This window comes from Pelophylax lessonae (assembly GCF_965119305.1).
Source record: "Pelophylax lessonae genome assembly, chromosome: 3".
Lineage (NCBI taxonomy): Eukaryota > Metazoa > Chordata > Amphibia > Anura > Ranidae > Pelophylax > Pelophylax lessonae.
In genome coordinates this window covers 470,719,421-470,747,377 of record NC_138770.1, presented here as the reverse complement: position 1 = coordinate 470,747,377, position 27,957 = coordinate 470,719,421, and the positions used below count along the sequence as shown (strand labels likewise).

The following is a 27,957-nucleotide window of genomic DNA, read 5'->3' as shown; positions in this document are numbered from 1 at the left end:
CAAATGCCTATAACCCAGGGCCTATGAATATCCATCCTAAGTCCTATATTGTACTCCAAAATATGAAATTTATAAGCAAGTCAAATTCTTCCTTTTTTTTTATTTATTTATTTTTTACTTTGATTGCACTTAATAATAATATGCCAAGCAGTGGTTTACTTTCATTCACAAGATTTTATCAGCTAATTTGTTTGACAGCTCTAAAAACAAAACAGCAAGCACTAGCATTATTTCTTAAAGTGGTTGTAAACCCTCTCCTATACCCGGTGAAGTGAACACCCTTAGATGATAGAGATAACAATCTTCCACCTTCAGAAGTTTTACTTGTATATCTGCTGTCTTTCCCTTTCTACATTCTTTGGAAAGTGCATATCATGTTAAAAATCATCGTTCCTGTTTCAGCAGCACATAGGAGTGGGAGTGGAATCTAGGCTTGCAGTGTGTGGGAGCTGATTGGAGGAAAGACACACATCCCCACTCCACATACGCGGAGGAAAGAAGAGACCTGCAGAGCTGTGTTATGAATAGACCAGCTCTCTACTAATCTTCCTCTAAGCTCCCTCCCCCGCACAAATTTTCAGCTACTGTTCTCTCGTATGTCGGAGAGCTTGTCAAATTTGATTTTGCTGATAACAGGAACAGAGCAGCAGAAAGACATGACACTTAGAGCTTGGGAGAGAGATAAGTACTGTAAACACTACAGATATGTGTCTATGTCAGATTTCATGAATGGGGTTTACAACCACTTTAACTATAAGAATTTCTTGACATGCGTTAAAATTTGTGAATTATTCACAATTTAGGGTATTATTGAAATGTATGTAAAGCATAACATTACTTACAATTTCATTTTTTTTTTGTTTTTACAGATTCCGTTGAAGGGGATAGTTTTTACACCGGAATGAATCGTGATATTGATTTTGCGGGGTAAGATGGAAAAATGTGTTTGTATATTGTGTGTATGTACATATACACACAGTACTGTGCAAAAGTTTTAGACAGGTGTGAAAAATATGCTGTAAATTAAGAATACTTTCAAAAAAATAAGTGTTAATAGTTTTTATTTTCTCAAATCACAAAATGGAAAGTAAGTGAAAAGAAGAGAAATACAAATCAAATCAGTATTTTGTTGTGACCACTCTTTGCCTTTAAAACAGCATCAATTCTTTGTACACAGTTTTTGAAGGAACTCTAGATGTAGGCTGCCTCAGATGGTTCCGTCTCTTTATCTAATCCCAGACAGGCCCAATGATGTTGAGGGCTCTTTGGGGGCCAGACCATTGCTTCCAAGACTCCTTGTTCTTCTTTACACTGAAGATAGTTCTTGATGACATTGGCTGCATGTTTGGGGTCATTGTCCTGCTACAGAATAAATTTGGGCCTAAATTTGTTTCCTAGGTACAGAGACATAGCTTTATATTGCTTAACCCAAACTGAACAGTCAGTATGCTGCAAAGATTTGGATTTGGTTGCTCTCCTCTTTTGGGACTACTTTTGGGACTTGTGGGGATGAGTACAGCATGACCTCCTTTTTTTTTTTTTTTTTTCTCACCAGTGGGAGATGGGGAAATGGTTTACCTTGCTGGAAATGGGAGCTGACCGCATAAAAAGGGGTGTGCTCTCTGTAGGGAAACTGTACAGCTTCCTCCTCACCCTTATCCTGAGATTGAGAGAGCCACACAACACAGTGATCTGAATTAATACTTGTACCATGCCCATAGTTGCTTATGGTCAGGGCTAGTGCAAGGATCTTTGACACCCTACGCTAAACCTAATTTTCTCTCCTCGTCTTCCAGGACGGCCCAACAGTGAGAGATGATAGGCTCCTCCCTACCGGAAACACAATCAATTACAATTAGTTAAAAGGCCCCACCCTTCCCTCTGCCCCTCAGTTTAGATTGTGTTTTTTCCTACAGCGGAACGTTTATGTTCACTGACCTGCAGACTCTGAGAGTCGAACGGTACCCCTGTGAGCCAGGTTCAGCAAAGGGCCACTGCAAGCTGAGCTCTACCTGCCACCTCTCCAGGCTTCTCACAGGTCGCCCCCAGGTACACAGGCCGTCGGTCACCTGCGGTGTCCTTCTAGGTCCTGTTTTCCGGCGCTAGCAGCTCTCCTCCACAGAAGGATTTTGAATTTCCCGCTGGACGGGCAGTTCAAGCCTCGTCTTCAGACCAGAACTTCCGGCGCAACGTCAGGACGCGTGCAGCATGAAGGCCGGAACAAGGAAGAAGAAGAACGTGGAGAAGATGCCAGAGCTGCTGCTTAGCGGCAAAGCAGATTCCAAGGCTATCGCAGCTCGGACAACTGCTGGGGAAATGAAGCCCTCGCCGACTCCTCCTCCGGGGAAGGAGGAGGAGAGGCCAGTCCAGGTGTCGGTAGCAAAACCCAGGTCGAAACCGGGTAAGTGCTGAGAACTTATCCTGATGGGGGTATTCCCCTTAAAGTCTGCTGGTTATCGACTTAAAAATGCCTGGAAATTATCCCATTTTCCCTGACCTTAGTCGGACCCATCAATGTCCTTTCTATGGTCCTCATGTTAACATTTTTTAGGAGGAGTGATACTTATACTGCTTTGTATCCTGTCTTCCAGAGTCTCTGAGTGGTTTACAAGAAACCTCTACTACTACCCCAGCATTATCAGGCCCTGTTGCTTCTAGGAAGTGTGGTAATTGCGGGGATAGGCTATCCAGTTCCCACACTCAGCCATTCTGCTATAAATGTATTTACAAGTTAGCAGGAAAAGAAGCTTCAGGGTTAATGAAAGACTTCATTAAAACAGTACAGGATGAAATGTTAACCACTATTAAGTCAGTACGATCTTCTATAGGAACCCCAAATGTTGTAGAACCCAGAGATCTTTCTTCAACGGAAGGTACCTCTTCACAAGAAAGTTCCTTACCTAGAGCAGGACCTTCAAGTCTTTTACCATCTTCCCAAAATCTCCCTTCAGCACAGATTAGGGAAGAAAGTAGGTTATCACCAGAGGAGAGCCGCTTGGATTCCCAAACCTGCCCAGAAGGTGAAGGGGACAGGGACTCAGATGCTCCTGATGAGGTAGAATCATCTAAAAGCCTATTTGGTTTGGAGAACACGCAGGGACTCATTTAGGCCATTTATGCCTCAGAGGAGATACCTGATTTGCCTAAAGAAACCATGGCACAAGATAAGCTCTATAAAGGACTAGGGAAAAGCCCTTCTAGAGTTTTACCTATCCACCATTCCCTGAAGAGTTTAATTCTTCAACAATGGCAACTACCTGAAAACAGGTTAAATAAAGGGAGTTCTTGGAAAAGGAGGTTTCCCTTTAAGGAAGATAGGACTATAAATGCCGCTGAACACTGTATACTGCATAAAATAATCTTTATTGATACAAAATAGGACAAATCATAAAAAACACAATATATAGAAAAAGACACAATTGCACATACAGGGCATTAAAAATGCATGCATTTGACAGACCGAATACCGAACCAGGATGGGGACGCTAGGTACATAGGGCAATCATGGAACCGGAACCGACCCTACGCGTTTCGGGCATGGAATCAGCCCTTCCTCAGGGGTCACCCAGAGTTCCAGGTAGAGCGCCTAGTGTATCTAAAAAAGTAAAGCGATTTAATATATTGTAAAGCAAATATCTATATGGCTGTATTTCGCCTAGTATATCTAGGAAAACAATTGCTTCGATATGCTTTAAAACAGACATTTGTACAATTGTAAATTTACAAGCCGACAGTTGTGTACTCTGTCTTCTAACATACGCTCTATATCAATCAACCTACCCTTTGTGTCCAACCAGTGGATTGTATCGGTCTGTCGAATAAAAACGGTATTGCTACCGTGTGGAGGGATGCCCAAGTTTCCCAGAGCCCATTCAGGGCAAGAGAACTCCGTGAGAGTATGGGGGTTCTTTCTCCCTGCTCACCTATTTCCTTCTTTTTTCTTTCCTATTATTCTTTTCTTTTTCCTCTCTCTCTTCTCTCCCTTTCATCTCCCCCTGTGGCTTTTCCTATATTCTTCCCCTCTCTTTCTATACTTCCGTTTCTTTGTTCGCTCTTCTTTGCTCACCAGCGTCTCGCTGGCTTTACTTTGGCTGCCCTCGATGGTTGCAGGCTCCCCCGGCGCGGGTAGGGGGCGCTTGCTGTGCTGGCTCCCCACTTACTCCAGCTCTCTTCCTGAGCAGCTGGTTTCCCGCGCTGGTGCCCGTGGAGCGCGGACCCGGCCTCTCCTTCCGGGATGGGCGGGGCCCGCGCTCCCCGGGCGGATGACCGGATTGGCTCTCGGGACTGCTCTCATTGACGTCACACGTCCTTGCTGCGCAGGCGCCGGCGTCATACGATGCCTTTTAAAACAGTCTGGGCTTATGGCTATCCGCAGAGGATGCCAAGCCCACGAACACCCAGGGACAGTAAGCTATACAAACTTCTTTGCTGCATGTCATTTTGTCATTAACTTTGCCCTTCACTTATACGTTCCTACTATATTTCTGCATGTTGACTATTTGCATGATCTGGTATAAGTTCTCTACCACTACTCACCATGTATTCTCTCATTCACCATATAATCTCTCCCCTGAAATTGCCCAACACACCTTCCTCCCCATATTCTTATCTATCCTATGGGCTATCTTCTCACCACTATATAGGTATATGGCACGCCCTATTTGTATGTGGTTATATATGCACACTGCCGAAAAACCAATCCTAAGACTGTCCACGGCGGTCTGGTCATGTTTCTATGGCACACATCAATGTGGACAGTTTTAGTTTTTCTTCTTTTATTATCTGTAAGTCATGTTAATATGGCATATAGCACATTATTACGCTGTATACTGTGGATTCACATAGGCATGTATGCGTCCATGCCCCCTGCTCTGTGCATGTTATATATACCTATACAAAACTAAATTTAATGCACTTTCTCTGCATCTTTTTCACTTGTTTGCATTACTGTGTGTCTTACATGGATTCCTCGGCTCTTTGCACGAATCTGGGATTTTATCACATCACAAACCCCTCCCCCCCTCTCTTTCTATATTGCACTTTTCTGCAATTTAATGGGGTTGTAACAGCCTCCATACCCCCCCTTAATATTTTTCAGACAACTATCACAATTATGTCTACGCCAATATAAGATCTGTACCATAGCCATTTCATTTGACCCTCTGCGGTCGCACTTACTTCACATACTAAAGGTAAATGTTTTCATGGTCTTAAAGGGGTCAGTGACCAATCTACAGGGAATTATTACCCCTGGTCATTTCAACCCTTGTGTTTTATATTTTTATATTTTTTGCATTAGGTATCACAAATTATTATACTCTCTTATATGTGAGCGGTCCATGCTGAGCCATTACTGACTGGTCATCGTGGTGCCCTGCTGGTCCCTCCGGGCAGCTACTGCTACTATACTTTCCATACTCTCACGGAGTTCTCTTGCCCTGAATGGGCTCTGGGAAACTTGGGCATCCCTCCACACGGTAGCAATACCGTTTTTATTCGACAGACCGATACAATCCACTGGTTGGACACAAAGGGTAGGTTGATTGATATAGAGCGTATGTTAGAAGACAGAGTACACAACTGTCGGCTTGTAAATTTACAATTGTACAAATGTCTGTTTTAAAGCATATCGAAGCAATTGTTTTCCTAGATATACTAGGCGAAATACAGCCATATAGATATTTGCTTTACAATATATTAAATCGCTTTACTTTTTTAGATACACTAGGCGCTCTACCTGGAACTCTGGGTGACCCCTGAGGAAGGGCTGATTCCATGCCCGAAACGCGTAGGGTCGGTTCCGGTTCCATGATTGCCCTATGTACCTAGCGTCCCCATCCTGGTTCGGTATTCGGTCTGTCAAATGCATGCATTTTTAATGCCCTGTATGTGCAATTGTGTCTTTTTCTATATATTGTGTTTTTTATGATTTGTCCTATTTTGTATCAATAAAGATTATTTTATGCAGTATACAGTGTTCAGCGGCATTTATAGTCCCATACCACAAGGGGAACTCTTTTTGTATACACTTTGACTAGGGATGATGGCCGCTGACACTGGGCACCGAGTATGAGAATACTTTCTGTCTCCCTTTAAGGAAGATGACCTAGGGAAGTTCCTTAAAAAACCAAAACTAGATGCCCCCTTGGCACAAGTAACAAAAAGGTCAGACCTATCTTTTGTGGATGCGGGTAACATCAAGGATGCCATGAACCGTAAAGCAGAGGCCTTACTGAGAAAAGCCTGGGATGCCAATGCGGCTACTATGGCTCCTGCCTTGGCTGCTTCTTGTGTTGCAAGAAATGCTTTTTTCTGGGTCGATAGACTGAGTAAAAAATTTTCTCAGACCAAAACTCAAGACATCCAAGATTCCTTTTCAGTGATAGGTAAGGCTGTGGCCTATCCAGCACATGCTGCGAAGGAGTCGGTCGTAACCTTTGCAAAAAGGAGAGCCATCTGCAAAAAACCTCTGCTAGGAGAGCCATCTTGCTAAAAGAATGAGAAGGTGACGTCACCTCTAAATCTAAGCTCTGTGGTCTTCCCTTTGAAGGGTCTCTTCTGTTTGGCTCTGGTTTGGATGAGGTCCTTACCAGATCATCAGAAAAAGGAAAGAAATTCCCTGCAAAACCCAAAAAAGAGGCTAGCAGAAAAATTTTTCGTGGCCCCAGGGATCATAAACCGCAAAGGAACAAAAGGGAACCTGCAAAGGATTGGAGGTTTCGGAAGGGAAGGCAAACAAATAGCTTACTTTTCCCTTCCGCCTCTGCTACAAGAGACAACAAATGACTCAAAAGTCAGAGTAGGGGGCAGACTGAGCCAATTTCTATCCAGCTGGGAAGAAATGGCAGTTTCCCCATATATTCTTACCATCATAAGAGAAGGCTATCGACTACAATTTGCATCGATACCACCTCCAACAGTAACCCTTACTCAGATTCCCAAGGAAATTCAGAAAAAGGAAGCCCTACTACTAGGGATTCAGGAACTGGCAGAACAGCTGGTAATTATTCCAGTCCCAGAAGATCAAATCTTCCAGGGGTTCTACTTCCATGTGTTTTGTAGTTCCAAAACCCTTGGGAAAACATCGCCTAATAATAAACTTGAAAAACCTCAACAAGTTTCTACTTTACAAAAAATTTGCAATGGAAACTATCCAGTGAGAAAAAATTTACTGAAAGATGTTTTCATGACTACGTTAGACCTCAGAGATGCATACCTGCATGTTCCCATTCACAAGGAACATCCGCCCTTCCTGATGCACCAAATACCAATGGGTGGACGCTTTTAAATTGGCCTTGATCAGGGACACATTTTTAATTCCTTTAAAAGAACGGAAAAACATATTTCCACACTCCTCTGCCTCCCACGACTCTGCGGGATCCGATTCCCATGCGTGCATGTAAGATTATTTGAATCCGTCAGGCATCAGTGATAAGTATATCAGTGATATGCCACCCCTCTGTTCGTCCGAATTTCGACACCATACCTCATAAGCTGTAAATGATAAAGGGGGGTTTCATTAACAGATATAGATTGTAGAAAATGAGAAATTTGTAGGAACCGGAATGTTTCTGTGTTAGGCATTTTAAGTTTATCATAGCAATGTTTCAAGGTAAAAGGACCTCTATTGGTGAAGAATTGTCCTATTCGAAGTGAGGACGTTAAGACCGGTAAGGCTTTTAGGGTATCCGAAAGTGTGGGGGCCAAAATAGAAGGTCTCTGGGAGGAAATCCAGAGTAAACGCAGGCACTGCTTGTCTTTCCATTTAGACCCAGTCCAGTTTTTCATACCGCGAGTACACCACCGAGAGCTGGGCAAGCCTTGCTGCTTGGTAATAAGCCCAAAAGTTCGGGACACCCAACCCCCCTTGCTTTCTTGGTTTGAACAGCACCTTTCAGTTTAATCTGTGACCCGTTTTTGCCCCAGATACATTTTATTACGGTACTGAGTTTTGGAATTTTCTTAGTTGATCCCTAATTAACGTGATCGGCAAAGCGCTAAAAAGATATAATAATCTAGGGAGTATATTCATCTGGAGTTAATCCTACCTAGCCAAGATAGATGATGCGATGACCAGTCCGTTAATTCCCTCCCCAAGGATTGATAGATTGCTGTATAGTTCAATTTGTGTAAATTTTCTGGAGGATAAATTTATACCCAAATATTTAATGTGAGACTCGCTCCACTGGAATTTGAAACACGATTGCAGGCGAAGTGCTTCCTGTGGGTTAACGGAGACATTTAGGATGGAGATTTAGAGAGGTTTACCTTCAGACCCGAAACCCTGGCGAATTGGTCCAAAAGAGAGGGTAGTAGTGGGAGATTTGACGAACAGAAGCAGATCGTCTGCAAATAGAGCACATTTGTGCTCAGAGGGTCCGCAAGATAATCCTTTAACGTTGGGATCCGAGCGGATCGCCAGCGCTAAAGTTTCTATTGCGATCGCAAAAATTAGCGGTGAGAGGGGGCATCCCTGTCTCGTGCCCTTAGAAATTGGGAAGGGATCCGAGTAGAAACCCTGATACCTGATTTTGACGGTCGGGGAAGAATATAGAGATCTCATGATACCCATGAAATTCCTACCAAATCCCCATCTTTCCAATATTTTGAAAAAGGTATGGCCATTCAACTGAGTCGAATGCTTTCTGTAAATATACCGACAGTAAGAGACCTTCTTGGTGCCCCGATCCATCCCACCCAGATTGGAGTATTGTAATGATGTCAACTGTCGGGCTTTGGGATGACTGAGATGAAGGCCGAATTACCGTCCCTATCTATCGGGTTGCCTGACTTCACAGTGTTATAGTACCTGGCTAGGTAGGGGGATAGTACTTCCGGGAACGTTTTATAATAAAGGTTAGAAAATCCATCCGGGCCAGGAACCGATCCTGTTTTAAGAGATTTGATGACCAGCGCGATCTCCGACTCCGTAAAGGGTGCTTCAAGAATGTCTTTGTCTTTGTGCTCAGTAGAAATGGTAGGAATGCTGAGATCGCGAAGGAAATCCTCAAGGCTAGGGTCAACTCCTGTCCTGTCAGATGAATACAACTGTTTAAAGAAATCTGCAAAGGCCGGTAATATACGTTCGGGGTTTTGAGTTTTCTGGCCCCCTGGAATGGAAAATTTAGGTATGTGGGTTGAGCGAAACTGTGGTCTCAGTTTAGAGGCTAGCATGGATCCTATTTTGTCCTTGTGATGAGAAAACTTGGCTCCCTGCCATCTCAGATACTTTTTGGCTGAGCTGGTAAGAGCCAGATTAAGTGTGGCCCTGGCTTCATCTAGAGTGCGCAAGGGGACCAAAGTTGGATTAGCTTTGTGTTGATTGAGGAGAGAGTAATCCTTTTCTAACTTGTCAATGTGGGCCCGTCTGTCCCGTTTGAGTTTAGAGGCTAGTTGGATCAGCTTGCCCCGGAGGATTGATTTATGTGCTGCCCAAAGCACATCTGGGGGAGTGTCCCCGGTATCGTTAAGGGTGAAGTATTCAGAAATAGCTTTGCCAATTTCAGAAACCCTACACGTTTCACTAAGAATGGACTCATTAAGTCTCCAATGAAAGGTAGTGTTGGCAGGGTGGGGGTGTGAAATCGTCGCCACTACCATAGAATGGTCTGATAAGACCGTGTCTGTGATGGAGGCCGAGTGGAGATAAGGGAGTAGAGAGTGGGACATTAGAATGTGATCTATACGCGCATACTTTTGGTGTGGGTGGGAGAAGTGGGTATAATTCTTGGTTGTGGGATTTAGTTCCCTCCAGCAATCTATCAACCCTGCTTAGTTAAGCAATTTGGCTAGTCTCATGCTATGCTTAGGTGGTCGTAACGATTGGGAACCCAAAGATTTGGACTTATCCAAGCTAAAATCGAAGGCTGTAGTGTAGAGTCCCCTCCAAAGATTGTGTGACCCTCGAAGTGCAGGAGAAGTTTTTTAAATATGGTCTGGAAAAATTGGAGCTGATTGTGGTTAGGGGCATAGTAAGACACAAATGAGTACAATTGGCCATCAAGTGTGCCTTTGACCAAGAGGAATCTACCGTCTGGATCTTTAAATTCCGATATAAACGCAAATCTGCAGGACTTTGCGAACAGAATAGCAACTCCTCGCGTTTTGTTCTCTGCATTCACTAGGTAGAAAATGGGGAATTTGGCATGGAGGAAGTTGGGCCTATACGTTTTCGGAAAGTGTGTTTCCTGGAGTAAAAGCACCTTGACTTTTCTGTGATGTAATTCTTGGAACGCCTTTCTGCGTTTCAGGGGCGAATTGAGGCCCTGAGCATTGAGTAGCTATTCTAAGGTATGGTGCGGAAATTTTAGAAGAAACATTGTGCCTGTAAGGAGAGAGCTCATGGAATGTCGAGTCACTTACCCATGGCACGTCTTCCACGGCAGAGTCATTGAGGCCTCGAGTCAGTGTGGATTGTGGAATGTGGAGAGATGGGGTTTCACCACCCCGGTGAATGGCTGCAGGGAGAAAGGGAAAGGGGAGGAACAAGAGAAAGAGTAGAAAAGAGAGCAAACCAATGTCCCAAAAGGACTCCAATGATCGGATTGTGGTCTGCAGCAATCCCATCAGGGATGGAAATAGGTCCCAGTCCCCCAGAACCGGGTGTTGGGAACTGTCACACGGGAAAGACCGAAGAATTTCCCGGGGACAGGTGGAGGCGCCATCCGGCCACTCCAGCAGGGCTCCCGCCCAACTGAAAAATTATATGTAAACGCCAAAGGCACACATGTGTAGGTGAACAAGCATAATCAATTTCTGAATATAGAAACAACAAACTAAAAAAGTTTAAATTGCCAAAAAAAAAAAAAGGGAAAAGTGAGTGGCTGCAAGTAGGCTATACAAGAACAAGGAAAAAAAAATAATAGCAATATAAATAAAAATAAAAATGTTAAGCAAAAATTGTGTCGGGCCACTCAGTCCAAAAATAGAAAATCAAAGAGGAAAATCGGAAGGAAGACCCAGAGGGTCAAATGGTGAGTCAGGTGAGACCGAGGTGAGAAGGTACGTCAGAGAGAAGTATCCTTGGTGGACTGTGTCCTCATGGAGAGAAAATTGTAGTAATACTGCGGGGTAGTTCATGGAGGGTTGCATTCTTTGGATCGCTTGAATTTGGATTTATTCCACAGAGGCATCAGAGGGCTCGTCGGGTTCGGGTGCTTGGTGGATCCAGAACTGGTAGATGGGCTCTGTTGCTCTGGAGACTGCGGCAGAAGGTTGAGGTGGAGAAGCAGACGTTCACCCTCATGCAGGCTAGAGAAGGAGTAGGTTTTATTCCTGTGGGAGAACTTGAGCGCAAAAGAAAAGGCCCACCAGTACTTTATCTCTTTCTGTGATAAGATGGTGAGTAAAGGTTTCAGTGCTTTCCGTCTTTGGATGGTGGATGGGGCCAAATCTGAGAAAATTTGTACCTGATGCCTGAGGCAAGTGAGCTGTTGAGCATGCCTGGCTCTTTTAATGATTTCTTCTTTCACTGTATAGAAGTGTGGTTTAACTACCACGTCTTTCGGGCTGCCGTCCTTCCTAGGGGGGCCTAAGGCCCTGTGGGCTCTGTCAAGTTCCACCTTTTGATCCGGGATGTCTGGGATAAGATCTTTGATTAGGCTATGGATAGCTGCAGGGATGTCAGTGACACAGTCTGGGAGTCCTCTCAGCCTGAAGTTTTCTCTGCGGGACCTATTTTCTAGGTCCTCTACTTTGAGCAGGGCAGAGTCCAATTGGTCTTGAAGTGCATGGATCAGACCAGTATGTTGGTTGGTTTTGGATACAGTCATATCCAATTTGTTTTCAATCGCCTCCATTCGCGATCCCAGATTTTGAAAATCAACTCTGAGGTCTGATGTGATTTTGAATGCTATTTGGGCAAGTCCTTTATCCAGGAGGATCGACATTTTTGAAAAATTATGTCATCAGGTGCAGGGAGATCAGGCCTAATGGAGCCTGGCTGGCCGGGGCGGTCCTGGTGTATGGCAGGGGAGTCACAGGCCGGAGATGGTGAGTAGTCTTCCACTACCCTTCCCAACAGGGATTCTGTGGATGCTGGGGACGGTGTAAGCAGCATGTGGGTACTCACTGTGCCCCTAGGAGTGAAGTGCTGAGGACCGCTGGTCGTTAGGGCAGCCTGTGTGGGATCTCCCTCTTCCATCTCCTCTCTCTGAGGCGACGGATCCGCCATCTTGGGAGGATCGGTCACCTCCAATGCGGCCTGGTATTGCGGTCAGAGATCTCTCCTTACCCGGTTCAGGGACATGTACCAGGTCTCTGTGTCAGCGCTTAACCGTAGCCGTGTCTCCAGGCTCGGGGAGTGCCTGTTCACCGGCTTAGGGCGGGCTGCAAGGCTGGGGTGGCGCGGAGCTCCGGGCTTAAGCGGCCATCTTGGGAAGCTCCGCGCATTCGCCTCTATTTTCAAGGCTTTTATTCAAATCGGTTTACCGTTCCCAGGAAAGAAGGCAAGGTTTGCATGATCTTGGACCTCAAGGCTCTGAACCACTTTGTTTGAGTTCAGAAATTTCAGATGGAGTCAATTTGCACGTTAGTGGCTTTCCTTCATCAAGGAGATCTTCTGACTTCTATTGATCTCAAGAACGTTTACCTTCATATTCCAACAAATGTCGGGCATCAGCGTTTTCTTCATTTTTCCCTGGGCCCGAGGAGCATTATCAATTCGTGGCGTTACCCTTTGGTCTCGCCTCAGCTGCTCGGGTGTTCACAAAGGTTTTGGCCCTGGTGTTGGCCTTGGTTCGGTAGAAGGGGATCACGGTACTAGGTTACCTGGACGATCTGTTTCTGCGTGTAGAGTCTTCTTCGGCTTTAGAAGTCGACTTGGACATTACTGTGCAAACTCTACAGGCAGATACCCTGGTGACCCCTTGGGGTCAGTATAGTCTGATTTACGCTTTTCCTCCAGTACAAATTCTGTCGAGACTGCTACACAGAATTGTGGTAGAAGGGATTCCATTCCTTCTGGTGGCACCAGACTGGCCTCGCTGGTCTTGGTACGCAGGCCTGGTAAGGCTTGTAGCAGACGTCTCTTGGAAACTTCCTCTCAGGGAACATCTTCTGTCTCTGGGACCAATCTTCCATCCTGCTTTATAGTCCCTGGCTTTAGCGGCAAAGCTCTTTAAAGCCAGGAGCTGAAGGACAGAGGGCTGTCGGATTTGGTGATTCCTATGCTGTTTAAAGCAAGGAAATCTATTTCCAGGAAGGTTTATCATCGAGTTTGGAAGGCGTACATTACTTGGTGTGAGTCTCAGGGGGGTTTCTCCCCGTTCCTTTTCTGTGTCTCGCTTGTTGAAGTTTCCACAGCTAGGTGTAGATCAACTTTTTGCTCTGGGCACCATCAAGGGCCAGATTCCTGCTTTGGCCAAATTCCAAAGGCCGTTGGCAGGAAGTCCTTGGTTCACACTTTTGGGGAGGGAGTTCGCCATCTGGCTCCTCCAGTGCGATCCCTGGTACCACCGTGGGATCTCAATTTGGTACTGTCGGTACTTCAAAAGCCTCCTTTTGAAAACATTTGTGAACTTCCTTTGCTCACTCTGTCGCACAAGGTGGCATTTTTGGTTGCTATTACTTCTGCACGTAGGGCGTTGGAGTAGACTGCGTTGTCCTGTCTGTCACGTTACCTGGTGGTTCACAGGGACAAAGTGGTGTTACGATGCAGTCAGGCGTTCCTTCCTAAGGTTGTCTCGGGGGGTTTCATTTGAATGAAGATATTGTGTTGCCGTCCTTATGTCCTAAGCCGAAACATCCTAAAGAAATTATTCTACATTCCTTGGATGTAGTCAGGGCAATCTGGGTGTACCTGGCGGTGACTGAGTCGATTTGGAAATCTGTCCCTTTGTTCTTACAAACAGACCTCGTAAGGGGCAGGCCGCATATGTTGCCACCATTTCCAGATGGATCAGGCAGACGGTGGTGCTGGCCTATTCTGTTATGGGTCAGGCTCGTCCTTTCCCTTTCAAGGCCTATTCTGCGAGAGCGCTTAGTGCCTCCTGGGCCTTCCATCATCAGGGGTCAGTGGTTCAGGTGTGCAAGGTGGCTACGTGGTCGTCTGTACACACATTCACAAAGTTTTATAAGGTGGATGTACTTGCATCTTCGCATGCTGCTTTTGGCCGTAAGGTTTTGCAGGCTGCGGTTGCAGAGGCTCCCGCCTATTGAGGGTGTATGTTGTTCCTGGTTGAGCTCCTGATTTACCTGGTTGGCTATGTTTAGCCTTGTTGGGAATTATATGTATTGCTGTGCTTTTCCCACCCCTCATGTTGATACTGCTTTGGGACATCCCAAAATTCTAAGAAGACATGGAGCTGTGTCCCTCAGTGAACAAAAGGGAAAACTGGATTTTTTTTTTTCCTAACGTAAAATCCTTTTCTCTGAGGTTCACTGAGGAACACAGCAACCGCCCCTCTGTTGGGTTGAGTTATGTATTCTTTTGACACTGCTTGTTACAAACTGAAGTCTTATGTAGTAATGTTAGTTATGTAGTGATGGAAGTGATGGTATACCCCCTGGGCCTCAGGGACATAGCCAAATTGTTTCTGCCTAGTCCTACTCCTAAAGAGAGAGCAGCATAAGCCAAGGGTCTAAGAAAACATGGAGCTTGGTCCATCAGGGAACCTCAGAGAAAAGGATTTTACTATAAGACAAAAATCCATTTTTTTTTTTCTTTTGCCACCCCCCTATCTTGGCTCCTTAGGCAGCTGCCTGACCTGTCTATTGCAAGTGCCAGCCCTGCTTATGGTCATTTAACCTGAACCTGTTTACTAGTATCTGCCTGTTCAGGTTACAGGAGGACCCGTTGAGGAACTTGGATTTTGCTCTTTGAGAACTTTTTTATTCTGTTCTGCTGACTGTATTTACAGGGGTAATTGCACCACAGACAATTCCAGCACATTGTATTCCTGTGATTGCTTTTGACTTTGAGCAGTGCAGGATTATTTGTAAATCCTTTAATGCCCAGTATTGGCTTTAGGCTTGGCCCTCCTTGCCCTCTTCAAGGCTCTCAGCATCTTCCTGACACAGTGGAAGTTTTCCCCATGGGCGTTGGTTATGTCTCAGTTTACATAGCTGGTCTATGTGCCTTAATGGAGGGACTGCAAGTGCCTGGAGTGGAGTGGAGACTCATTTTGCTTCTGGGCTTAACCTTCCCTGGGGAAAATCATTTTATCAATGGGATTTGCAGCTACAAGAATGTCACCTAACAGAAGGAGGTTATTTACCCTGTCTTTTATCCACTAAAACTGGAGCTTCAGCCTACGACAACACTTCTGTGCAGTGTTGGACCTAAACACCTACAAACTTTTGCATTTCGGCAAGATGTTTCCACATCACCCCTTGTTCAGATATTTTATTTGCAAAGTTTGGAAACCCTGATTAGACGACCCCCCCCCCCCCCCCCGTTACTTTTTGCTTGCTTCTATGTACTCCTTGATGGGTCTGGGCTAGCAAGGTCTACAACAGTTGTATGAAAGATCCCAATTGTGGAAGACAATCTCTTCAGGGTGTAATTGAGTGAGCTTAAAAAGATTTCACTCAGGGTAATAGTACCTATGTCCTGCAGGCTTCAACGTGTGAGGAAGGGGTTTTTTGGCTTTGAGGTGCTTTCCTATCTCTGTATTCCAGGGTATGGTTATGTCTGTTAGCCTTTGCGGACACTTGGAAATCATGCATCTTTGATGTGTGGATGCAGGTGGTAGTTCCTCTGGGTTACAAAATAAAATCCCAACTGTCATCCCCCCTTGTTTTCTTACCTTCAACCTCCACGTATCCCCACAATTTCCTGCGGATCTCCACCAAGTGCCTAAAGGGACTGTTGGATTAGCAGATCATTTAAATTTTCCCTCCTTCACAACAGCTTCAGGGATTGTTCATACTCGCAGGATTAGAATAGAATCTGCTCACTAGGTCCTGCCTCTCTTCATAGGAGCAGCTTTCTTTCCTCAAGGATGTGTATGTTAAAATTCTTCTCACACCAGCATTTACTTTCCCAGTGAAAAGTTGTCACTGTCGTGCTATGGTTACTTGCAGAAACATCATTGTTGAATTTAGAGGCAAATGTTAGGGAAATGGCAAAAATATGAATTTGACATTTATGTAAAGTATTTTATCTACCAAAAGCTTGTAATTCTGTCCAACCTGTCTTTGATCCTGGTAACACAGCTGGACATCATAGCCTAGTTGGTAAATATACCTTTTTGTTTGTAGTAGACATGTACGGCTTATTTGAAGCCTGCTTCTACCCTATGTATCAGTACACTGATGTGATCATTACTTTTGTCAGCAAGCACTTAGTATTAGATTAACATCATTGTGCAATTGAGAAGAGCCAAACTGGCTACTTTTGCTGGCTTTCCATCTCTTAGTAGGGCATGAAATGTTCGTATAAAGACAAATCTGTGTACTTATACCAGCTATATTTAAAACCCTATTAAAGGGGTCGGTTTTTTTTAAATAAAAATAACATGTTCTACTTGCCTGCTCTGTGCAAGGGTTTTGCACAGAACAGCCCCAATCCTCCTCTTCTGGGGTGCCCCGGCAGCGCTGCTGGCTCCTACTTTTCCTCGGGTGCCCCCACGGAAAGCCGCTTTTCCTGGGGGCACCCGTGCGGGCGCGCTGCGTCTATTGACACAGACAGCGGGACTTGCCCCCCCCCCCATAAAATGCATTAAGGTAAAAAACTTTGAGACAATACAATCCCTTTAAACTCAAAAACAAAAATGTAATTTCTCTGTCGCTCATTGACAGACGCAGACTTCTTGATTAATATCAGTAGGGATATACTGCCCCCTACAGGAGTAGGACACTAGGCAGGAAAAAAGTTCTGGCCACACCTTATGGGCAGTCCCAGGGGGTATATCCTCTCTCTCCCTGCTACAGGATGTCAGTTTTTTTTCTGCCTAGTCAGGAGTAAGGACCTAAGTTCCTTGCTGTGATCTCTGGTCCTGGCAAACTTTTTTTAGATCTTTTTTAGTTAGCTTTTTTTTCTCCAGTTTGTTCCTGTGAGATCTTCAAGCAATTATGCTGGATCTGGGCGACGGGCTGGATGTTGAGATCCGGTGGTCACCCCAGCCGGCCTACGAGCGCGTGCAGGCCCTAGCTCCGCGCTGGGTCGGCCGCGACATAATCCCACTGGACGGGGACTGGCCCCGCGAGTTAAACGTCTCGCCAGGTCGCCTACGACCAGTCAGAATCTGAGTCGCGGCGTCCGTATTAGCCGACAGCCCCCCCACCTCGGTGGAGAGGGGTTCTGTCAGGAGTTGGTGCCCGCCTGTTCCGGTATGGTGAGTAGAATGTTCCCCCTCTCCCCCTGACGGGTTTTGGGGTGGACGCGGGCCCCTCCCCGGGATGGTCGGACCCTCATGATTCCGGGTTCCCCTCTGTCCTATTACGCACCCCCACCTATCTGCCCCCCTCACTAGTGGGTACAGGCCACATATGGAGGCGGTGGGGGGGCGCCGCCGGTGTTACCCTAAAAAACGATCAGGGGGGGTTAATACCTGTGCTTTCAGGCCCATCTTGGTACACTCAGCTTGAGAGCTGAGCAGCTGTAGTAATCACCAAGGGCGTGGCCCCTCCCTAGACCCGGGAAAATCACTCCACAAAAGACTTCCTGTCAGACAGCGCTGAGAGCAGTCCTGGTTTCAAGTGGTGAGCCTTTTTGGGGTCTCTCTTCTCTCTCTCTCTGCGGGGGTCTCGAGCACGTGACCACTGGGGGCGCTTTAGCGCTGGGGGATTCTTTTTTTTTTTTTTTTTTTTTTTCTTTCATTTTGTCATTTTTTGCTGACCGGTTTCCCTGGCATTGCCATGGACCCTGCAGCACATGAGTCCCCATCTGATCCCCTCGAGGTGGCCGCAGGGCCCTCTGATTCTCCACTCACCATTGATTCGCTTTCAGCGGTCCTGGAGTCATTTGTGTCCCGGGTGGAGGTGGCCTGTCAGGGACGGGGGGCTAAAAAACGACCCCCGCCCACCCCTGTCTGTGAGGATGATCTTCCTGCCTCTGCCATAGCGCAGGACAAAGCACTGGTGGACGCACTGATTATGTCAGTCCGGGAGACCCTAAAACTGGAGGTTGCACCAGTGGAGGCAGTTCAGACGGAAGTTGCCTTTGGCACTCGCAAGCCCTCTAAGGTGGAAAAGGTGTTTCCCTTTCCCAAATGCTTTGATGATATTATTAAAGACGAGTGGGCTCATCCAAAACGACCCCCTGGGATGCCTAAATGGATTGCTAGGCGCTACCCGTTTGAAGAGTCCCTCCTTAAAAAATGGACGCTGCCACCTGTGGTGGATCCACCGGTTTCCAGACTAAATAAAGCCACAGTTATCCCGGTGGCGGATTCCCCGTCCTTTCGGGATCCAGTTAACCGTAGGGCGGAATCTGTCTCCCTGGCAGGATCGGCCCTAAGGCCAGTGTTTACCATTGCTCTGGTTTCACAGATATTGACGGAATGGGCCAAGCTATTACGCCATGACCTGGAGGGGAGAAGTCTCCCTCCTGCCGTGCCGGAGTTGCTGGAGCAAATAGTGCAGGGGCTACAGTTTGTTTGTGACGCTGCACTGGACGCTGCCCCATTGCTGGGGCGTGTGTCGATCTCGGCGGTGGTCCTCCGGCGCATGCTATGGTTAAAGTGCTGGTCGGCGGATCAGGCTTCCAAAAAAGCATTGACTGATCTCCCCTTTCAGGGGGATCGCCTGTTTGGTGCTACCTTGGATGAGATTATTAAGGATCTCACTGGGGGCAAGAGCACCTTTCTACCACAGGCTAATAAAGGTAAGGAACCTCGTCGCAGACAGGGACCTTCCTTTACAGCTCACAAGAAATTTTTTCGCTCCTCCGGGGCGGGCGATAAGGCAAAGTCCTCCAAAGCCCCCAGGGGGGTTTCAAGAGACCCTGGTCTGGTAAGCAAAAATCCGGTCCTTCCAGACCGAAAGATAAGACCACTTCAGCCTGAAGGTGCGCCCCCACCCAGATCAAGGGTGGGGGGATGTCTTCGCCGGTTCCCGGACCCGTGGCTCTACAGTATTCAAGACAAATGGGTTCACGAGGTCATACGGTCGGAACACAAGATCGAGTTGCGATCGCTTCTACCGGTGCGGTTCTTCCCTTCCAATATGCGACTGTCCCCGAATCGCCTAATGGCTCTGTTGGGGGCAGTGCAGCACTGGATGCAAAGGGCGCCCATAGAGGGTGCCTATCTTCACGTTCCCATTTACGCAGGACACCAGCGGTATCTGCGCTTTGCGTTGGGAGCAGACCATTATCAGTTTGTGGCGTTACCCTTTGGTCTCGCCTCTGCTTTCCGGGTCTTCACAAAAGTTTGGGCCCCAGTCCCGGCGTTGTTGCGGCAGCGGGGCATATCGGTCCTGGGCTACCTGGACGACCTCCTCTTCTGTGCGGAGTCTCCGCAGGCTCAGTGTCATACGCGGACTCTCCAAAAGGAGATTCTTCTCAAATGGAACTGGAATTCCGATTCCCTGGACAATCGGATCCGGCTGAGCGAGCGGACCAGGTAGTTTCTGGTTTGGGGGCCTCGGTCTCCGATGCTCAGTCAGGGGAAGCCCTTTTTCCGAAAATATCCAGGTTATCGATGAATGTGTTGGAACTGAAAGCGATCACGTTTTGCCTGGTTCACCGGACCGAGCATCTTCAGGGCTGCTCGGTTCGGATTCAGTCGGACAATGCCACGGCCGTGGCCTATGTCAACCATCAAGGGGACACCAAGAGTGTTCTGGCGGCCGTAGAAGTGGCCGGCAGGTTTTGGGCGGAACAATTTGTTCCGGCTCTTTCTGCAGTTTACGTTCTGGGTGTGGAAAATTGACAGGCGGACTTTCTCAGCCGTCAGACCCTGGATCAAGGGGAATGGCCTCTTCAGACAGAGGTGTTTCACCAGTTGTGCCTTCATTGAGGCACCCGGACGTGGATCTGTTGGCATCTCGGCGCAACAAAAAGGTGCAGAGGGTTGTAGCCCGCGCCCGCGATCCTCTGGCGGACGCCGCAGATGCACTGAATACTCTGTGGGGGCAGTACCAGCTGCTGTATGCCTTTCCTCCTCAAGTTGTCACCGAAACTTCTTCACAGGATAGAGGCGGAGGGAATTCCAGTCATCCTTGTGACTCCGGATTGCCCTCATCGGGCCTGATATGCCGTCGTGGTCAGGCTGGTCGCAGACGCTCCTTGGCGACTTCCTCTCAGGGAGGATCTGCCGTCCATCCTGCTTTACGATCGCTGGCTTTGACGGCTTGGCTGTTGAGAGCCAGGTGCTGAAGGACAGGGGTTTGTCTGTTTCAGTTATCCCTACTCTGATTAAAGGGAGGAAAGCGACTTCCAGAAAGGTCTATCATCACACATGGAAGTCTTATATCGCGTGGTGTGAATCCCTTGGGTTTCCTCTACGTTCTTACTCGGTGGCTCGGATATTGGCCTTCCTGCAACGGGGGGTTGAGCAGAAGCTGGCCTTGAGCACTATCAAGGGTCAGGTTTCAGCATTGGCAATCTTTTTCTAGTGGCCACTGGCTACTCATTCCTTGGTGCGGAGTTTCATCCAGGGGGTGCGGCACCTGGCTCCTCCGGTGCGCGCGCCCTTGCCGCCCTGGGATCTTAATTTGGTGTTGTCGGTTCTCCAGAAACCTCCCTTTGAAAATATTAGGGAGATTCCCTTGCTTACCTTATCCCAGAAGGTGGCCTTTTTGGTGGCTATCACTTCTGCACGCAGGTTGTCGGAACTGGCCGCGTTGTCCTGTTGTTCCCCATATCTGGTGGTTCATAGGGATAAGGTGGTTCTTCGTCCGAATCCATCCTTCCTTCCTAAGGTGGTTTCAGAGTTTCATTTGAATGAGGATATTGTGTTACCTTCCCTGTGTCCTAAGCCCAGTCATCCTCGGGAGTTTGCGTTACACTCCTTGGATGTGGTTCGGGCGATCAGGGTGTACTTGGCTACTACTGACTCTTTTCGTAAGGCCGATTCACTTTTTGTGATAACGGATGGCCCTAGAAAGGGGTTGCCTGCGTCTGCCACGACTATCTCCAGATGGATCAGACAGACGGTGGTGCAGGCTTATTCTATTAAGGGTCGGGTTCCTCCGTTCCCTGTTAAGGCACACTCTACTCAGGCTCTTAGTGCTTCCTGGACCTTCCGCCATCAGGCGTCGGTGCTTCAGGTTTGCAAGGCGGCTACCTGGTCGTCGGTTCATACCTTTACAAAATTTTATAAGTAAGTTGATGTGCTGGCATCGGCAGTGTGGCACTGCTTTGGGACGTCCCTACTGATATTAATCAAGAAGTCTGCGTCTGTCAATGAGCGACAGAGAAAATTGGATTTTTGACTTACCGTAAAATCCTTTTCTCTTAAGCTCATTGACAGACGCAGGACCCGCCCCTCTATTTTTGAGTTGGTTTGGGTTGAAATCTCTGACACTGCTTTGTTACATAACTGACATCCTGTAGCAGGGAGAGAGAGGATATACCCCCTGGGACTGCCCATAATTTGTGGCCAGAACTTTTTTCCTGCCTAGTGTCCTACTCCTGTAGGGGGCAATATATCCCTACTGATATTAATCAAGAAGTCTGCGTCTGTCAATGAGCTTAAGAGAAAAGGATTTTACGGTAAGTCAAAAATCCAATTATTTTTCAGCTTACCAATGTGGTGGCTGCGTTACTTTTCATATTTGTAGGTTTTTTTTTCCCCCCTCTGTTTAACCTGGTGATCTGGCCAGTAACTTTTGGACAGCAGCATTGTCAGTCTAGGGGGCAGGGGAGTGTTAGATGTAGGGCTGCAACTAACGATTAATTTGTGTGTCGACTAATCTATCGATTATTTTTTCGATTAGTCGACTAATCTAACGATTATTTAAATTTTTAATTTTTTTGCTTAATCTAGTGTTCTTTGTTTGATTAGTTAAATAATCCTTTGAATAACTTTACAAAAAATGATACGTACAACTTCTAATATAATATTTCAACTTTTATTAAATTTTTTCCAAAAAAAGTGGCAAAAATAAAATGTAAACAACACTTAAACATCAGCCACGAATAATGCCATTAATTCAGAACCAAAAGCTTTCAAAATGCCATATAAATAAAGCCCTGCTCAACACTGTGTGTGCAAAAATACGAGAGACACATAAAGTGCCAAACACTTTAGGGCATCAGGCATGAAAATGACATATCTGCCTAATACTTTAACTTCTTTAAACTACAAGTCAGCTCTCTGCCTTCAGGTAATCTTTTGCTGTATTGGCCATTGTTTTTGGCCATTACTTTTGCACAGTGTTGAGCAGTGCTTTTGTTGGACTAGTTGGCTCCTTTAAAACTAGGTTACTTCTTAGGTATGTTTTGCATTTACATATACAGTGTTATTGTTGACCTGTATTTTTTTGGTGTGTTACTTGTACACAACACTTTATGGCATCATCAGGCATGAATAATGATGCCATCAAAATAAATTCTGCCTAACACTCTGCAAAAGATGCATTCTGAAGGCAATGCATTTGCATTATGTGGTGGTTAAAGGAGTAAACCTTACTACTTTAACCACATAATAATGGTCAACAAAAACACTATGATGTAAATGTAAAACATACCTAAAAACTAACATAGTTTTAAAGGAGCCAAGTCCAACAAAAAGCAAGCACCGCTCAACACTGCAAATTATAATGGCCAATACTGAGGAATGATTACCTGAAGGCAGCCATCTTGTAGTTTAAAGAAGTCCAACATTATACAACCCAAGAGTGCAAGAGGTACAGGTTGGGGGCCTGTATCTATAATATAGCATTGCAATGGAGGAAGGTTAGCATATCGACATGCTCTGCAGTTAGGCTTGCTCTTTTTTTAGTCACAAGTTGCCAGCAACTGAGAAAAGCCTTTCAGATGGGGTTGATGTTGCAGGCACAGACAAGTAACTCTTTGCCAGCATGGCCAAGATGGGAAACCTCCCTTCATTTTCCTTCCACCATTTCGATGGATTTTCTTCCTTTGGAATGGCCTGCTCACTAAAGTACATGTGTATCTCATTCCTCACAACTTTACTGTGAATTTCTTGATCTTGGATGTGACCAGTGTCATCCTCACCATTACTGTGGTGTTCATCTGAATCTGAACCAAGCAAAGAGTCCAACATAGACACTTGCCTCTTTTCTGAAAGTTTCATGTCTGCAGTCAGTGCACTGGCTGACTGAACCTGTTCCTCACATTGATGTTGATGTGTTTGCTCTTCCTCATATCTTCTTTTCTCTTCAAGAGCAAGAGCTTGGACCTTGAGGGGAACTTTTAAATTATCCTCTGCTGCCAGGAATTTTAGTTTGCGGAATCTGGGGTCCAGGGCTGCTGCAATAAGACATGCATTTTCTCCACCGTCATCTCTGAATTTAGTTTCCCGCTCCCATCTTGAGGTCCATCTCCTGTGCAGCAACACTTTGGAAAGCCTTGACTGCCGCTGTCTCGCAAATTGTGCTCTGTATGGATTTCTGGAGGACTTTTACCAAAGGAGGTAGAGCGGAACCAGTCACATAGGACTCTCCACTCAAGTAAACAGTAGCACACTCAAAAGGCTTCAGGACTTGTTCCACTTCCTCAAGTAAGCTCCACTGATCATGTTTTAAATCCAGGAAGCGCTTCCCCCGTGGTGTGACATCAGGATCGGAAAGTGTGGCAGTCACAGGCCACCTCTGTTCAAGCAGGCGACTGATCATGTGTAAAGTACTGTTCCATCTTACGGATACATCATTTATTAGTGCATGATCAGGGGTACCCATTTGTTGTTGCTTTGCTTTAAACTTTGTAGTGGCCAGCTCACTTTTTTTAAAATGTTCCACAAGGCACTTCGCAGCCCTCAGTGTCTTGCTAATCTGGGGATCCCTCAGGGCATGGTTGACAACTAACTGCAATGTATGACCAGCACACCTGAGAGAAGAGATACCAGGATGCTTTTCTTGCAAAATACGCAGAGCAGCGACAACATTTGCAGCATTATCATGGACAACTGCAATTATATTGGCCATGGATATCTCAAACTTCTCAGCTGCTTTTTCCACCCAGTTAGCAATGTTTTCAGCTGTGTGGCGATCTTCAAGTGGCATAGTGGTCAGATTGTAGGATGTAAGCTTCCAGTCTTCATTAATGAAGTGGCATGTGACACCCAAGTATGCCTCTGTGGCAATACTGGTCCATGCGTCTGTGGTGAGAACTATTTTGGATTTCACATCTTTGATTGACGCTTTCAATCTTTCAAAATTCTCCTCATATTTCTTCTCCATCAGCTTAGTGAAATGGGACCTGGAGGGAAGTGTGTATCCCTGGGTAAAATGTGCTGATCACCTCACGAAATCCTTGACCGTCTACAATAGAAAGAGGTCTCATATCTTTTACAATCATGTTGAGTATGCTATTGGTAAGGGTAATGGCCACTTGGGGTGTGCAAGCAGTGACATCCTTTTTATGAAAGAAAAAATCTTGTACACAGCTTTGCCTCTTCCTGAGAAAAACAACAACAATAATAATGAATAATAATAATAATTAATAACATCAACGCAATTATGTTTAATGATTACTTTGTTTGATTACAATATTAATTGTATTTTTTCTAGTAGAAGTTTGAGATATCCATGGCCAATGTTGTAATTAATAATGCTGCAGTCAGTGCAAAATATGTTGTTGCTCTCTGCGTATTTTGGAAGAAGAGCATGGCTGATGGCATCTCAGGTGTGCTGGTGGTCAGATCATTGCACTTGTCAATCATGCCCTGAGGGATCCCCAGATCAGCAAGACAGACACTGAGGGCTGCAAATGCAAAGTGCCTTGTACACATTTAAGTGAGCTGGCCACTACAAACCTAAAGCCCTGGCCTGGCCTGAGCAATCATCAGCATATATCCGTAATTACTAGCATTCATTATATTGTTGTAATTAGTAGTACTAGTACTTACATAGGTTTGGCTCGCCCTTTTGAGGTCGGAGTGCGCCAGGATGTTTTCTTCTGAGGTGCTCGTGCATAGAAGTTGTGCTGCTGTGGTACGCCATTTCAGTTTTGCAAAGGGACCAAAGGACCATTTTATCTGGCCTCTGTTGAAAGAATTCCCATACCCTTGACGATCGTGATCTCGCTGCTTTTTGTGGTAGACTGCTGCTGGAACTTTCTCCCCCCCAGGAGCAGAAGTCGCCATTACCACAATTTACATGCAACGCACGCGAGATGGGTGTGACGTCACGTGTTGACGCGTCAACGCCTTTCACGACTAATTTTCGTAGTCGACTATGTCGACGAGTCGTTGCAGCCCTAGTTAGATGTACTAGCAATAGCAGTTGCTGATACACTAACAGATTGAAGATGATTTCCAGCGAACACTTTAGAAACGGTTACACCAATAGTTCTGTTGCTTTTGGGATAAAGGGTTTACATAAATAAAAGTTAATAATAAACAGAGGAGGTCTTATTGGTACTGAAGTTCAGACAGATAAAGTATAATTTGTTGATCATTGTAATCACCTCTGTCAGTGGTAAATGGTTTGTCTACACTCTGACTACATCTGCAGGAGAGCTTGTTTTGTAGAAAAAGGGGCACGCTGGTCACTCTGCATTGAAAGGTGGCACGCTGGTCACTCTCCATTGAAAGGGGGCACGCTGGTCTCTCTGCATTGAAAGGGGGCACGCTGGTCACTCTGCATTGAAAAGGGGCACGCTGGTCACTCTGCATTGAAAGGGGGAACGCTGGTCACTCTGCATTGAAAGGGGGCACGCTGTGGTCACTCTGCATTGATGGGAGCACGCTGTGGTCACTCTGCATTGAAAGGGGGCACGCTGTGGTCACTCTGCATTGAAAGGGGGCACACTGGGGTCACTCTGCATTGATGGGGGCACGCTGGGGTCACTCTGCATTGATGGGGGCACGCTGTAGTCACTCTGCATTGATGGGGGCACGCTGTGGTCACTCTGCATTGATGGGGGCACACTGTGGTCACTCTGCATTGAAAGAGAGCACGCTGTTGTCACGCTGCATTGAAAGGGGGCACGCTGGGATCACTGCATTGAAAGGGGGCACGCTGTGGTCACTCTGCATTGAAAGGGAGCACGCTGTGGTCATGCTGCATTGAAAGGGGGCACGCTGGGGTCACTCTGCAGTGAAAGGGGGCACGCTGTGGTCACTCTGCATTGATGGGGGCACGCTGTGGTCACTCTGCATTGATGGGGGCACGGTGTGGTCATTCTGCATTGAAAGGGGGCACGCTGTGGTCACTCTGCATTGAAGGGGGCACACTATACCTTGATTACTGAAGGCCCCTTTCACACTTTTGTGACCTCAAAGTCACGCAATTTTTTATGGGGGCACGCTGGTCTCTCTGCATTGAATGGGGGCACGCTGGTCACTCTGCATTAAAAGGGGGTGCGCTGGTCACTTTGCATTGAAAGGGGGCGCGCTGGTCTCTCTGCATTGAAAGGGGGGCACGCTGTGGTCACTCTGCATTGATGGGAGCACGCTGTGGTCACTCTGCATTGATGGGAGCACGCTGTGGTCACTCTGCATTGATGGGAGCACGCTGTGGTCACTCTGCATTGATGGGAGCACGCTGTGGTCACTCTCTGCATTGAAAGGGGGCACGCTGTGGTCACTCTGCATTGAAAGGGGGCACGCTGTGGTCACTCTGCATTGATGGGGGCACGCTGGGGGTCACTCTGCATTGATGGGGGCACGCTGTAGTCACTCTGCATTGATGGGGGCACGCTGTGGTCACTCTGCATTGATGGGGGCACGCTGTGGTCACTCTGCATTGAAAGGCAGCACGCTGTGGGTCACGCTGCATTGAAAGGGGGCACGCTGGGATCACTCTGCATTGAAAGGGGGCACGCTGTGGTCACTCTGCATTGAAAGGGAGCACGCTGTGGTCACGCTGCATTGAAAGGGGGCACGCTGGGGTCACTCTGCATTGAAAGGGGGCACGCTGTGGTCACTCTGCATTGATGGGGGCACGCTGTGGTCACTCTGCATTGATGGGGGCACGGTGTAGTCAATCTGCATTGAAAGGGGGCACGCTGTGGTCACTCTGCATTGAAGGGGGCACACTATACCTTGATTACTGAAGGCCCCTTTCACACTTTTGTGACCTCAAAGTCACGCAATTTTTTATGGGGGCACGCTGGTCTCTCTGCATTGAATGGGGGCACGCTGGTCACTCTGCATTAAAAGGGGGCGCGCTGGTCACTTTGCATTGAAAGGGGGGCATGCTGTGGTCACTCTGCATTGATGGGAGCACGCTGTGGTCACTCTGCATTGATGGGAGCACGCTGTGGTCACTCTGCATTGATTGGAGCATGCTGTGGTCACTCTGCATTGAAAGGGGGCACGCTGTGGTCACTCTGCATTGAAAGGGGGCACGCTGTGGTCACTCTGCATTGAAAGGGGGCACGCTGTGGTCACTCTGCATTGAAAGGGGGCACGCTGTGGTCACTCTGCATTGATGGGGCACGCTGGGGGTCACTCTGCATTGATGGGGGCACGCTGTAGTCACTCTGCATTGATGGGGGCACGCTGTGGTCACTCTGCATTGATGGGGGCACGCTGTGGTCACTCTGCATTGATGGGGGCACGCTGTGGTCACGCTGCATTGAAAGGGGGCACGCTGGGATCACTCTGCATTGAAAGGGGGCACGCTGTGGTCACTCTGCATTGAAAGGGAGCACGCTGTGGTCACGCTGCATTGAAAGGGGGCACGCTGGGGTCACTCTGCATTGAAAGGGGGCACGCTGTGGTCACTCTGCATTGATGGGGGCACGCTGTGGTCACTCTGCATTGATGGGGGCACGCTGTGGTCACTCTGCATTGATGGGGGCACGCTGTGGTCACTCTGCATTGATGGGGGCACGGTGTGGTCATTCTGCATTGAAAGGGGGCACGCTGTGGTCACTCTGCATTGAAGGGGGCACACTATACCTTGATTACTGAAGGCCCCTTTCACACTTTTGTGACCTCA

General features: G+C 46.9%; 1 protein-coding gene across 1 annotated transcript in view; it reads left to right on the top strand.

Moving 5' to 3' along the window:
* The window catches only part of CEBPZ (CCAAT enhancer binding protein zeta), a 180,030-nt gene that overhangs the window by 92,606 nt on the left and 59,467 nt on the right, over window positions 1–27,957 (top strand). Inside the window, exon 11 of the mRNA XM_082251926.1 lies at window positions 870–927. Coding sequence (XP_082108052.1) covers window positions 870–927 — 58 coding nt within the window. The remainder of the gene's footprint in view (window positions 1–869; window positions 928–27,957) is intronic.